The following is a 14,573-nucleotide window of genomic DNA, read 5'->3' as shown; positions in this document are numbered from 1 at the left end:
GGGGACCAGCCAGGAGCAAGCAGCTCTGCTTTCAAGGAGCTATTTTTTTTTTAAATCCATTCTTTTCTTTTCCAGGAGTTGGTTATTTAGAAACACAATCTTACTCCTGCTGACATCATCACAGCAAGACCTTTGTGGCTAAAGGTCATAAAAAGAAAATGTTAATCCAATCTCCCCATTTATAGCTGAGTCTCCATCCTGGGATGCGGCCAAGAGAAGTACTCACTTATCTCTTGGAAATTCCCATTTTGGGTCCTCTGGAAGTTCATACTCAGAGACCCCTGCCAGCATAGGGGTGTCTGCCGTTGAAGAGAGGCGTGTTGTTATCCTCACCAGCGGGGTGTTGGAGTTCATGGAGGAGCTGGACTCAGCCGAAACCTGGATACAAAATGCAAAGACACAGATGTAATCCTGGCTCCACCCGAGAAGGCTGGAAGTCAGCCAGAGCCCAGCCAGAGTATCGGATCTTAGAAAGGAATGGGTTGGGGGCTGGCAGACGTCACAAACCAAATTAGAAAACCACTGGAATCCAACTCCTCTGCCCTCCAGTCCATGCAGTACTAGATTTCATCCAAATTATATGTTCCTATGTTCAGGTTTTTCTATGAAATTTTTCTATGGCATCTGATCACAATGTAAGTTTTCTTTCTGTCCTAATTCCTCCGGAGAGTCACTTGAAGACATGCAGACAGTCCTCCCTGGCTTCATTAGTACCTTTATGCTTGTACCTGCACCTGTACTGGAGCCCTGGACAATGGATCTCCTCTCAGACCACCCACCCAGATCATGGATCAGTGCTGTGCGTATGAAATTCTATGAAAACTTTTTGGAAACCAGCTCCTCCATAGTTCCTCTGTCTTTGGAAATGTAAAGTGGAGTATCTCAAGGAAAGAGTTCTAGGACTTGAATGTGGAAGACATTCCGCAGCTCTGAGTCCCTTTAACTCAAAATAACCCAAGACCCCAGTATTGGGTGCCATTCTTTGTTTCTCCCCAGTCCTTCTGGAAATTATTGATGGCCAGGCCGTTCAGTGAAAATGGGCTGCCTCTTGTCTTCAGTTTCAGAAACCAGTGCACTAAACACGTGGGATGAAGCATCAAGGGAAAGAAAATACGCCTTTTCCCATAACCACACAAGAGAACTCCTCTCCCACCTGGCAGTACACAGGGCTCCACCGAGTTACTTCCTTGTTTACCCTGATCCATTTCAGTCTGTGTCTGATAAAATGATTATTTCTTAAATATATCATTGTCCTTTGGCTGGTTTCTATGGAAAAAAAAAAAAGACTCACGCAGAGCACACTGGAAGGCCACTTCTGAGGATGACTACGCAGTCTTAGTCTGACCACAGGCTGCTTGAACAGTGTCTTATTCTAAACCACGAACAAGACTTTGGCCCAAAAGAACAAGAATGTGAAGTTAACCCATGATCCATCTCTAAGCAGCCAGTGAGCCCACCCTGGGCTCTGTCTCCTGCATGCCTGCCCAGGTGGATAGTATTCCTGGATGTGCTTACGAACTCCTTCAATCACACTGGCAAAGACCAAGTCCAGATGAACAAATTTAGGTGGGATGAACTTTCACAGGGTGGGTCCTGGGCTCTTCTCACAGGGAACCAGGGGACCTGTCCTGTTCAAAAAGCTTTGAATCGCACCTTTGTAAACCCTCAAAGTAGGCCGGAAACTCAAGAAGATGCCCAAGAATGGATTAGGAGAAAAAAATCATTTTAGGATTAGGAAGTTGTTTTCAATATTAAAATAAAAAAGTGGGCCATTTTTCACGCAGAATTCCTATTGTCTTTTAAAACATACATGAGCACTTTCTGAGCCTTCCGTTCCATCTTTTGGCAGGGGGCAGTTATTCCTAAACTTCATTATGCAGATAGTATGAGCAACATTTATTCACTGTATGGTAAAAATGTTTTAAAAGAGGGGAGTAAAGAATCATTAATTGTGGAACTGAGACCCTCACACCCAAGCGTCTGGGTTGCACAAGCAAATGGCAGAAGCAAGCGGGAAAAGACGAGAAGGTAAATGTGGGTGCTCCTATGGAATCCGTCCTGCCCCCCACTGAGGTCACAGACTAGGCATGAACCCCACCCTGGGTGAAACAGACAACTTTAAAGTCCCCGCCATGTGGTATCCAACCTCACTGTAGCGAGCTGGCCTCATCTGCAGGACACAACAGAAGCCAGGAACTTTCAGAGAACATCAAGACTTCCAGTTTGCACTGGTCCGCAGGAACATCTCAAGCTCCATCTACAGAGCTCAGAAAGGTTCAGGAGCGGGTGTAACGGCCAATGATGCTTCCCCAAATCTTTCTGTCCTCTTAATTCATTCTGCATCAGGGCCATGAGATGTGGATGCTTAAGTACGCAGGTGTTTTGAAGAATAAGAAGGTCTTCTGAAAGTTCTTCCCCATGAACAGGAAAAAATCACCACTCACTGCAGGGGGAACTTATGCTCGACGACATTATGGGCAAGAAGCTCCAGCCAAACTAGTAAGAACCGGCCAGCCAGGCGCAGTGGCTCACACCCGTAATCTCAGCACTTTGGGAGGCTGAAGCAGGCGGATCACTTGAGGTCCGGAGTTTGAGACCAGTCTGGCCAACATGCTGAAACCCTATCTCTAGTAAAAATTAAAAAATGAGTTGGGTGTGGTGGCAGGCACCTGTAATTCCAGCTACTCCGGAGGCTGAGGCAGGAGAATCGCTTGAACCCGGGAGGCAGAGGTTGCAGTGAGCCGAGATTGTGCCCCAGCACTCCAGCCTGGGCAACAGAGCAAGACTCCGTCTCAGAAGAAAAAAAAGAAAAAAGCAGCCTAGCAATGTGACAATTTCCACAAATGGCCAGGGTCTGGCGGGTTGTGCAGCCAGAACACTCTGCATGGCCTGCAGCGTAGCCCCTCATCACCGGATACGTTTCCAGGATCCCACTACCGGGTACATAGTGGAAGCTGCAATCAATAGAGGAGTGGGAACCCATTAAGCAATTGCTGAGGACTGCAGTCCTGGATGACGTTAACACCCAGCAGGCAGAGGCGTGGCTAGGCTTCTGTGACGACTCCTTGAAAATCACCGCTCTCATCAGCGAGGCTTACAGAATAGGATGTGGGGAAGGCAGCTGTCCCACAGCGAGGTGTGAGAACAAGGGTACTTAAAAGTTTCTGGAAGGATATATAAGAGACTTAGCAGTGATCACCTTTGGGGAGAGAGATTAGGAGTTGAGAGAGGGAGTAGAAAATACATTTTATTTCAGAACTTTCTAGACCATTTGGATTTTATTACCATGTATATGTAATTCTTTTATGTTCTAGAAGAAGTACTTTATTTAACAAAAATATTTTTTAGAATAATAAGGATCTGAGCTGAGGCATGAACAAGGGAAAAGAAAACGAAGGGCATATGCTTGAAATACACTGACTTCTAAAATGAGTGAAGTTACAAGATCGCTGCTTTCGGCCCCTCCTTCTGCTACCAGGCTAGGTTTTGTGGCATCTCTGCATCCTTCCATGTGGGCAGCAGCCAATCCCATTGCTGCCTTTCATGTGCTCATCATTCACAACATGAGACCCCGCATCAGGCAGGCTGCATCCTGACCACCTGCAACAGCATGGGACTGTGCGGTCAGATTGCCAGGGTCCCAGTCCCGTTTCAGCGCTCACTCACTGCGTGAGCTTTGGGAAATCACTTAACCTTTCTAGGCCTGGGTTTCCTCAACTGTTAAAAGCGAGACAGGGGCTGGGCGGCTGGGCACAGTGTCTCACACCTGTAATCCCGGCACTTTGGGAAGCCAAAGCAGGAAGATCTTCTGAGGTCAGGAGTTCGAGACCAGCCTGAACAACATGGTGAAACCCCGTCTCTACAAAAAATAGAAAAGTTAGCAGGGCGTGGTCGTGTGTGCCTGTAATCCCAGCTACTGGGGAGGCTGAAGCAGGAGAACTGCTTGAACCTGGGAGGCATAGGTTGTGATGAGCCAAGATAGTGTCACTGCACTGCTGCCTAGGCAACAGAGCAAGACCCCATCTCAAAAAAAAAAAAGGAGACAAGAGCAGGTCCAACAGCACAGCATTAATGTGACAATAAAATGAGGCGGGAGAAAAACGGATGAAGTGCTTAGTGCTAGGCCCAGCACTAAGAGCTCAGTTAATGTCTGCTACCAACACTGCAATATTTTCTCTTAGTCCCTTTAGAATCATCTGCTGCCCAGATCTAAGAGAACAGACGATGGCACTTCTCTCTGGGTAACTTGGAGCGTTTGGAGCCTAGCGTGGTTCTGAGTGTAAGCTACAGTTAGTCCTCCGTATCTGTGGGTTCTGCGTTCATGGCTTCAACCAATCACAGATCAAAAATATTTGAAAGAGAATAAAAAATAACAATACAACAATTTTAAAATATAAATAAAAAACAATATAGTATAACAACTATTTACATAGCATTTACAGCGTATTAGTTGTTACAGGTATGACTAGAAATGACTAAGTATACGAGAGGATATACACAGTTTATATGCAAATACTATACCATTTTATATAAAGATCTTGGGCATCCACAGATTTGGGTGTATTTGGGGTTGCTAGAACCAATCCCCAACACATACCAGGGACAACTGTAATGTCAAACTGTGTGCGACCAGGAAGATAATGCAGTGATACTAAGGGCTGACTGCAGAAGATACGCCTTAGTGGGCACGCTTGATTTGCTAAATGAGGCCCTCTGCTCACTGCTAGGATGGGCTGGGGTGCTAGCAAGCAGGAGATGAAGAATCCAGGAGTCAGAGCATCATCTCAGGGCAGGAGAAAAACTGGACAGTAAGAGGGTCCTAATGACAAACACGGCTTAGGGGTTACCTTAGAAGAGAAAAATTTAACATTCAATCTGAAGTTCACCACTCTATGGTTCACCCACGACCCCAAAGGAATCTGCATCCACAAACCCCTGGCAAAAGTTCACATGTATCTACACCATCCCCCAAACAGACGGTCTCAACAAGATTTTCATGTGACAGCTTTTCAAATGGAAAGCCTAAAAATAAATAAATAAATAAGAAAACCCTTACCAACTTTATTGTGATCATTATTAGAATTTTAAAAAATGAGGTTTACAGGAAGGATGATTTATGGGAATTTTGTTCAGATGAAGTATGGAGATTCAGATTAAATGCACAAACCTGGAAAATACTTTTATAAAAACATGAAGGCGGCGGGGGAAAGGTAAGAAAATGGGCAAAGTCTAAGAAACTATAGAATTTGATTGCTCTGTCTACTATATCTTAATTTTACCTCCATGCATTTTTACTATGCTTTTAAAATCCCCTCTGGGGCTATAAAATACGGCTGGCTTTCTCTTCATTCCCTTCGACTCCAAGAATGAGTCTGTGTTGGGGGCTTGGCCTGATCCGGGGCAAGCCATTCCCTTGTGGGACTCCATGTTTTACTGGGTTTCCTTCCTCTGAATCAGGACCCTCAGATAACTCCCGCTGCTCATCTTTGAAATCCTGCTATTTCTTTAGTACTATTAAATTATCTTTCTTTTCTTTTGCACTAAATCATAATCTTCCTTATTCTTCAGTTCCTACCTAGAAACTTCAGTTCTGGAGATTCCTTCCTAATCAATTTTAATATATTCCCTTGTTAGTGATAAAGTGAGTTACTTACAAACAATCAACATGAACACTCTAGTAAACTGTTTTCCCACTCCCGAATCTTGGCAGGCATTTTTTTTTTTTTAAGCATGTATTTTCACAGACTCCAATTCCATTTCCTCACTTTCCGGAATCTCTCTAGCATGTGCCATAAGTCAAGCTTTTAAGTAAATGTGCTTTTCGTACATTTCCATAGTACATATGGGAGATTAAGTGAGGAAGTGGGTTTTTTTCTTTCTTTTTAAAGGGCCACCAAGAAACAGTGTTATCTTTTTTCTTTTTTTTTTTTTTTTTTTTTTTTTTTTTAGATAGAGCTTCTCTCTCATTACCCAGGCTGAAGTGCAATGGCATGATCTTGGCTTACTGCAACCTCCACCTCCCAGGTTCAAGCGATTCTCCTGCCTCAGCGTCCCAAGTAGCTGGGATTACAGGCATGTACCACCACGCCCGGCTAATTTTGTATTTTTAGTAGAGAAATGGTTTCGCCACACTGATCAGGCTGGTCTTGAACTCCTGACCTCAGGTGATCCACCTACGTCAGCCTCCCAAAGTGCTGGGATTACAGGTGTGGGCCACTAGGCCCGGTCTAACAGTGTTATCTTTTTATAGTGAATTAAATGTACCATCTAGAGGGGACCTCTTAGAGAACAGAGCAAGCAGAAGTGAAGATGTTCCAGGGGAGAAGAGATGAATTAATCCTTGTGTGTTTATTCCCCTGGACTGACAAACACACTTGGACCACAGCCTGCCAAACAGGCCCTTTGACTCTCAGGCTGTAAACCACCTTTCCCCACCAGCACACAAGGTCGGTATTAACATACTTCTGCTCTAATACAAGCCTTGCCCACCACTCCCCTATGGACAAACAAAATGCTTTCACCCCTGCAAGCTGGGTGCCTGAGATAAAGCTTCAAAGGCTTCTGAGGTTGCATTTTTAATTCCTCCATAACAAAATTTAGGTAATTAGGCAAGGCAGTTCATCAGACACTCACTTTTCTCCCGTAGCGAATCTCTGCCTCCCATAGGCCCTTCCCTGGCACTCTGTGAGCAAACCTATCGGAACCATGACGCACCAGCCCCAGATGCGCTGGCTCTGCTCAAGAGATCGCATCAGCCAAGATCCAGGTCAGATCTTGGGCAAACTGTTGTGTCCTTTGGAGGCTGAGAGAGGAGAAAAGGGAACAGTGAAATAGGGGCAGGGAAGGCGAGGTGCCTACATGAAAGGGCAGATTCCAGTTAAGTCATCCGTGACCACTCTAATTACCCAAATGTTTTCTGGAGCCAGTGAGGTTTAGACCACCTGATTGACCAAAATACAAAGAATATTCCCAGATCATGATGTTCAGCTGCCAGGCAGTAAATGAGCTTCCAGGAGTAGAACATCCATCCCTCTTCTCGGAATTTGGCATGTTTGAGGATCACTAACACTGGACCTGAGAACTGGCTACTGAGTCACACACTCCTCCCCCGAGGCACCCGCTCCACTCCTCCCCCTTCATCTTGGTCCTATTCCTAACGTCCCCAGGAACATGCCATTTGCCTTAAAAGTATTGTTACAAAAGTTGGCCTTCACTGCCCTTGATTTATTTTATTTTATTTTACTTTATTTTATTTTATTTTTTTATTGTGTGTGTGAGACAGAGTATCACTCTGTCTGTCGCCAAGGCTGGAGGGCAGTGGTGCAATCTCAGCTCACTGCAACCTCTACCTCCTGGGTTCTAGCTATTCTCCTGCCTCAGTTTCCCAAGTAGCTGAGATTACAGGCATGCATCACCACGCCCAGCTAATTTTTGTATTTTTTAGTGGAGACAGGGTTTCACTATATGTTGGCCAGGCTGGTCTAGAACTCCTGACCGCAGGTGATCTGCCTGTCTTGGTCTCCCAAAGTGCTGAGATTACAGGCATGAGCCACGGCGCCTGGCCTGCTCTTGATTTTTCTCTGGTTTTCAGCCTACCTATATCAGCAGCTGAGAAGGTGAAACTGTCTGAAAAAAAAAAAAAAAAATACCCTGCAGCCTCTTGTACCATGCCGACGGCAGTGAGAAAGGGTATAAGCTGCACAGGAGATGAATTTATTTGGACGGAGCCAACCACAAACAGTTAAATCTCCATCCTACCCTATGGAAGCTTCAAGCCGCAGAGAAAGAAACTGATGTGCTCAATGTAAAACTGATTCAGCAAACTCAGCAACACTGCACGTCTCCTAAACAGGCATCCTCAGTTTCCCCTGAACTCCGTCCTCCACCCACCCCTACACCCTCCCCCACCATCCAATTGATTTGTGGAAAACACAGAAAGTGATGCTGCCCACTTTAACTCCCAAAGGCTGCTTCACACTGGCCACTGGCTGTCCAGCAGACCTGTACAAGAACCAACACGCTCACAAAGATGCCCCCTTCTGGGCTGGCTGTTGTTGGTCTCATTTAACTCGCTGGGCACCAAAGGAGTGGGAGTAGGTGAGCAGCGTCTGGCGTGGTGCCCAAGCCTTGACACTGTGACATGAGCCTCCATCAAAGGACAGAGAGATGCCACCTGCCATCTGCCTCCCACCACCCAAAAGCTGCTTCTCCTTCTTCAAGCCATGTGCATACAAAGTCTCAAAAAATTCACGCTTACTAGGAAATGATTGCAAGGGATTTCTTCTTTGGTACCAGAAAAAAAAAAATTTTTTGCTCAAAAAAATAACATAAACTGAAACGTCTGTGTTACACCAGTAAGTCTAGTGCAAATTAATACATACCAAGAAGGAAGAACTCACAGGAGGAACAAAAACCCAACTTTTCTTGTTCTCAAAAGAGAACAAGGATGGACTGAGGGCCGTGAGTGAGATGCTGTGTGTATGGGTGTTGGAAAGGGAAAGAGTCAGGGCCATGCAGACACTTAGTGATCCCCATGTCCTAGAAGAGGCTGGCCAACACAGAATAAAAAGTGGCCTCATAAATGCCTAGAAACAACCCATCCTTGACACATCTGATTAGAGGCTCACCTGTCGCCAGGTAAAGGCATGCTCGGCATCCCTGTGGTATTTGCTCTGTCATCAACATATCTGCAGGCCTTTCTGGGGCTTTTCATTCCAGCTCCAGTCCAATAACCCTCTTTGATCCAGATACTCGATAAGCATCTCTTTCTCTACCAAAGAGGCCATGCTTACTGATGAAACATTCCTTGTGAAGATCCAATAATGTACCCCACCTGGACATGTGGAAGGAGCTGAGGTGTGTCAACATTCCCCCAAATAAATTAATCTCACGCAGATGTATTTTTCCAGGGAACCGGCATTTGCCCCATTTTCTCTGCTTCTGTTATACTCCTTGGCCCTACTATTACATTTTCTTTTCTTTTGTTTCCACTTTGGGTTTTGTTTGTTTGTTTGTTTTGGTTTTTGGAGTTGGGGTCTCACTGTGTTGCTCAGACTGGTCTTGAACTCCTGGATTCAAAGGATCCTCCCACCTCAGCCTCCTGTGGAGCTAGGATTACAGGCATTTACCACCAAATAACCTGGGAACCACCGGTGAATGTGACAGGCTGTGTCTTACATGTAACCTGGTTTATACCCAGCACTTAGTAAATTATGATGAATCAATAAAAGGAAGGAGGGAAGAAAAAGAGGAAGGTACTCTGATGTTCCCTCTGGTAACACAGGGAGGATACGAAAAAGGACCAACTTTGGCTGAATCCTCTCTCTCTCTTTTTTTTTTTTTTTTTAAGACAGAGTTTCACTCTTGTTGCCCAGGCTGGAGTGCAATGGCGTAATCTTGGCTCACTGCAACCTCCACCTCCTGGGTTCAAGCGATTCTCCCGCCTCAGCCTCCCAAGTAGCTGGGACTACAGGCATGCACAACCACACCCAGCTAATTTGTGAATTTTTAGTAGAGACGAGGTTTCACCATGCTAGTCAGGCTGGATGATCTCGAACTCATGACCTTGGGTGATCCACCCGCCTCGGCCTCCCAAAGTGCTGGGATTACAGGCATGAGCCATCACGCCCGGCCAGGCTGAATTCTCTTAAAGAAAAAATATAAATGGCATTGCATGTGAGTATACATATAATTACTTAATTTAGAACATTCTTATGTCAACTTCCAATGTCTGCCCTCTTCTTAGTCCTCAAGGATCCATCTACAAGTAGTGCATTTCCAAATATTATTTTCCTCAAACCGTATTCTTAGATGGACAATGATGAAAAGCCACCTGGCACTGGGGAAAGAAAACACAATGACTGTGGCTGAGTCAGGGGGATTTTAAGGGCATCTTACCCTTTTATATTAAGTAAAAAGAAAAGCATTGTAACAGTTACAGAAAAAAAGATGATGAGATAATTACGGGTCAGTGGCCTAGCTATGCCAAATTACAAGTTGCCTCCAGAAGTTAGCATTTTTCCCTATTAGAAAAAAAATAATAGAAACCATGTAAGAGTTATCTCAGGACTGGACTCCCCTAGAAACTGGCTGGCCAGCTGGCCCCATCTTTGCTCTCCTGGCCCCAAGAAAGATAATCATGTCACTCAAAATGACAACAGCGTTCTTGGTGGCAGAAGTGACCCAATAGGCCCCTTTTTTCCATGCTCTTAACACAATTTGGTCATTCGCCTACACTTGACACACACGTTAAATTCTATCCTCCGCCTCCACAAAGACAGATCTGCTTGCAACATGGCTTCAGAGAAGTTAACAAGGACCCATTCAGCCGGGAGTCTGGAGCTGGGTTGTGAACAGCCAGACCCATGCCAAAACCACTGCTGACCAACTGGTTCCTAATCCTTCCTAATGCCTTGTCCAGAAAATGTCATTCCTACCTAAAGTCCCTGGAGAGCCATGCCTGGGATTAACCTGGAGTTTCTCAAAGTGCATTCTAAAATCACCAGAGGGCTTGTAATAAAATGCAGATTCCTGGCCCTATCCAAGATGACTAAACAAGAATCTCTGGGGCTGAGACAAAGGAATCTGAAATTTTAACAAGTACCCTGTAAATTTTACTAAAATACACACTGAAATACAGCCAATGAGTTTGCTGTTTTACTTGCTATTTCAAAATAACCTTTATCAGAACCAAGTTTCAAATGCTTTTGTAAACATTCTACATCTACATCTGCCTTCCGCTTCCATCTCTGTGAACAAACAGAAAAGAGCAGAAGCATTTCCTGTCCCACCTACCTATGCAGGGCTTTGGTTTACAGCAGAGGCTCCATCTTGCCCCATCTCCCCCAGAGCAAAACTAAACCAATCAGGAGGCACACAAGCAAAAAGCAACCACCAAAGACCAAGTTGGGGGTTAAAAACAATCTGTTGCTGGTTCCTTACAAATATTCTACCAATAAATCACCGCCACACCTGTGAACTACTAACAATGAGACATAATAGATGCATACAATTATATTGTAAGTTGCAAAGAGGTTAAGCCAAAATTCAGTGTAGAAAGTTATTGTGCACCAGTTTAAATCAAACAGTCCAGACGCACCCCCAGGGCATAAGATTCTGATCTTGACTTTAAAAAATAAGTCAGAGAACTTAGAGTCTCTTTCCTACTAGTGGCATAAGTCCCAAGCGAATGTTCATGCTTATCTTAAAAAAGGTATTAGATCACAGGAGACCAATGTGGCTAAGGCTTCGGAGAGACCGCTGTACTTGAGTCTGATCAAACACACACAGGGGTATTTGCCTCCAGTTATTTCCAGTCCTGCTGATTACTTTTCTGATTTTTTTTTTTTTTTTTTTTTTTTTTTTTTTTTGAGACGGAGTCTCGCTCTGTCACCCAGGCTGGAGTGCAGTGGCCAGATCTCAGCTCACTGCAAGCTCTGCCACCTGGGTTTACGCCATTCTCCTGCCTCAGCCTCCCGAGTAGCTGGGTCTACAGGCGCCCACCACCTCGCCTGGCTAGTTTTTTGTATTTTTTAGTAGAGACGGGGTTTCACCGTGTTAGCCAGGATGGTCTCGATCTCCTGACCTCGTGGTCCGCCCGTCTCGGCCTCCCAAAGTGCTGGGATTACAGGCTTGAGCCACCGCGCCCGGCTAGTTTTCTGATTCTGACACTATTGTCCTTTCTTGCCCTTGGAACTGGACCCCATTGATCCAAGCGACGCACTATGACTAGACTCTCCAAGCTCCAAACACTAACTGGGTGACCGCCAAGCATCACACCAGAATCACTCGCACATGGAAGCTCACAGAAGTCGATGGCATCAAACCAGAGCAAAAGATCCACAAGCTGGCTGGGTCATGGGGGAGGAGTAAATTTCTTTAAACTCTTTATCTACTTTCTGTTACCTGTCTCCGCAGGGGGATGCGCTTGGTCAGCTTGTGCACAGCCGGCTGGCTGCTAAAGTCTGGCTTCTTGGTCGTGTTCTTCATTCGGCACAGGATGACTGTTACCACCATACAGGCGATTAAGAAGACCCCTATGCAGTAAATGGCTATCTCCAGGTAGTCTGGGGAAGCTGTAATCTCCTTTTCTCTTCCAGGAGCTAAATTGCAGATCACAGGAGGAGGAACAGATAAGCAGGCCACAGAGTTAGCACACGAGACTGATGCATCATAGCACAACCAAAGGAACCAAAAGGTGATGACCATTCTCAAGGCAAGGTGGGTTTCCCAAAAACTCAATCCTGCAGAATGGCATGGGCCATAGGTCTGCCAAGTGCCCCTCCCAAATGAAAATGAATAACCAGGGGGTTCATCATTTGACCACCAGGACCCGGGTAGTCACTGTCTCTAGCCTCAGTGGGCATCCGCAGTCCAGTGAGTGGCTGACACCCAGTTGCACAGGGCAGGCTATGAGGCCACATTCTGTTAGACATTTGAGCGGAGGACGACCAACTGTACCCGCAGTGAAAGGATTATCTTTCATCATGGTCTGTGAATGCAAACCAAATACAAAGTTCTGAAATATCAATGACGCCCACTTTTGCTTCTAAGGAGACAGTGACAATGCTTCAGTCTTACATGGGTAGGCTCTTCCAAAGGAAGACTCCACAGGATAATTTAACCCAGATGAACACAATTCCATATGAAACTGATGTTCATCTAGTAGGCTGGTCCGAAAAAGTTTTGGTGAATTCCTTAATACCATCTAGTCCATAAACAAACCAATGCATTAAATACACAGACTGAATTGCTTATAATATAGTACCATTAGATCCATAACACATAAAGCTTATAATATTCCTTAATAACCTTTTAAGTTTTATACATATCTGGTTATACTGTTATGTCACTACAGTTTTTCTCTTAAAGAAAAAACATAAAGGTATTATGTGTGAGTATACATATAATTACTTAATTTAGCACATTTCTATATCAACTTCCAATGTCTGCCTTCTTCCTAGTCCTCGATGATCCATCTACAAGCAGTGTATTTCCAAACAGTGTTTCTCTCAAACTGCATTCTTAGTTAAGTGCTAGCACTGTCAGGCAAACTGGTTAAGAAGTGCCAGTTAGGCACCACAGAATGCAGTACTGCAAATAAAAGCAAGTTTCAACATAAGAGATGTCTCTTTGTTTCAAAGCAAATATTCACAGAGCAGATTCGCAACAAAAGGAAAAACGGATGCAATGGTATTATCGAAAGCTTATATATTTTAATCAGAAAAATACTTGCAAGATAGTCAAAATTCTCAGCAGCAACAGCACAAAAATGAAACAATCTATTTTATTTTTACTAGATGTAAAATAAGCATGCAGGTAGGCACTGTACTCTAAAAACAAGGAATTAATAACTGGAGTGGAACATCATAAGCTAGCAAACCGCAGTCTCTGCAGTTTCACAAAGGAAAGGACAAAGAGGCAGATGCATCAGAGAGGACAGTGTTTAATATCAAGAAAGTTTCACTAGAATAGAGATGTTGGTTAAAGATTCAGACAGCAGCAATGTTTAGGCAACAGGGCTGCAGTGATGTTTATTTCTCTGTGAGGCAGAAATAACATCAAGCCCAAGATGGCAGGAGCATGCTTTGCAATGAGAGCAAACTGAAAGTCCATTCTATCGCAACATGCAGCAAGCCACCGATCCCCAAGGTAGGTAACGCACTGCTTCTGTGCACCTGACATTCAGAGGTGCCGCTCCCCACGCTGCTCCATACACACCCCTCTATTTACATCTCGTTAAAAATACAAAGTGGGATGAAAGCAATAAAAACACACACAGGATTTTAGCAAAATGGAATTTGAAGTGAGAATAAATTACTTTGAATTTTACAAAGTAATTTCAACTTCTTCCTTAAGAGAAAGGGGGATGGGCTAATTTATACATTGGCTCAATGACTCACTAAAAATATGAGATCCCTTCAGGTTTTAAGGGTGAAATTTCCCTTGATCATAAATGTGAGTGTGGGATCTCACTGTGTGTGAATTTCCAAGGCAGTTTTCTTATCCCTGAGGGATAATTTTTAACATTTTTTATATCTTTATGCAAGGATAAAAGGGGCCATTTCTGATAACAGAAGCTGTGTTAATTTTATAGCAATCAACCAAGAAAAGGGAAAAAAAACCCAGAGAGAAAGAGCAGTATATACCTGGCAGAACTGTCAACCATGCAGAGTGAAAGGATATCCCAATAGAATTACCCGCCAAGCACGTATATTCCCCAGCGTCCTCAAAAGTTACATTCCGAATATAGAGAACCTCAATCTCTTTGTCCGTGGTGTTAACACCGGCGGCCTAGAAAACAAGGGAAGCAAGAGAAAAGGCTAGACGACACAGGAATGATTGTGGAGGGGGCTGTGGAACCACAAGGCATCGCACCGGGGGCTTCAGGGGGTGCTGGCCACTGGGAGATTCCGACTGCAGCCCATCCACAAAGCCCACAACCGAGAGACACGGAGCAACACTGACCAGCTCACCTCCACAGGCCCGTCACCACACCGGCTTCACCTCCTAGACATGCACGCAATCAAATGCATGGAAAAAATCAACCCACAGAGGTCCGTTCTCTTGGCCTG

General features: G+C 44.7%; 1 protein-coding gene across 12 annotated transcripts in view; it reads right to left on the bottom strand.

Moving 5' to 3' along the window:
- The window catches only part of FGFR2 (fibroblast growth factor receptor 2), a 120,491-nt gene that overhangs the window by 25,619 nt on the left and 80,299 nt on the right, over nucleotides 1-14,573 (bottom strand). For 4 of the 12 annotated variants that reach the window (XM_009215491.2, XM_009215495.2, XM_009215497.2 and 1 more), the window contains 2 exons: nucleotides 11,899-12,101; nucleotides 227-378 (listed from right to left, as the gene is read on the bottom strand). In XM_009215491.2, coding sequence (XP_009213755.1) covers nucleotides 227-378; nucleotides 11,899-12,101 — 355 coding nt within the window. Of the gene's footprint in view, nucleotides 1-226; nucleotides 379-11,898; nucleotides 12,102-14,147; nucleotides 14,293-14,573 lie in introns of all 12 variants that reach the window. The other 8 variants (XM_003904342.3, XM_009215494.2, XM_017944392.2 and 5 more) reach the window with 3 other exon arrangements.

This window comes from Papio anubis, chromosome 11 (assembly GCF_008728515.1).
Source record: "Papio anubis isolate 15944 chromosome 11, Panubis1.0, whole genome shotgun sequence".
NCBI lineage: Eukaryota > Metazoa > Chordata > Mammalia > Primates > Cercopithecidae > Papio > Papio anubis.
Note: the sequence above shows the minus strand (reverse complement) of the source record. Positions and strands in the feature narration are given on the sequence as shown.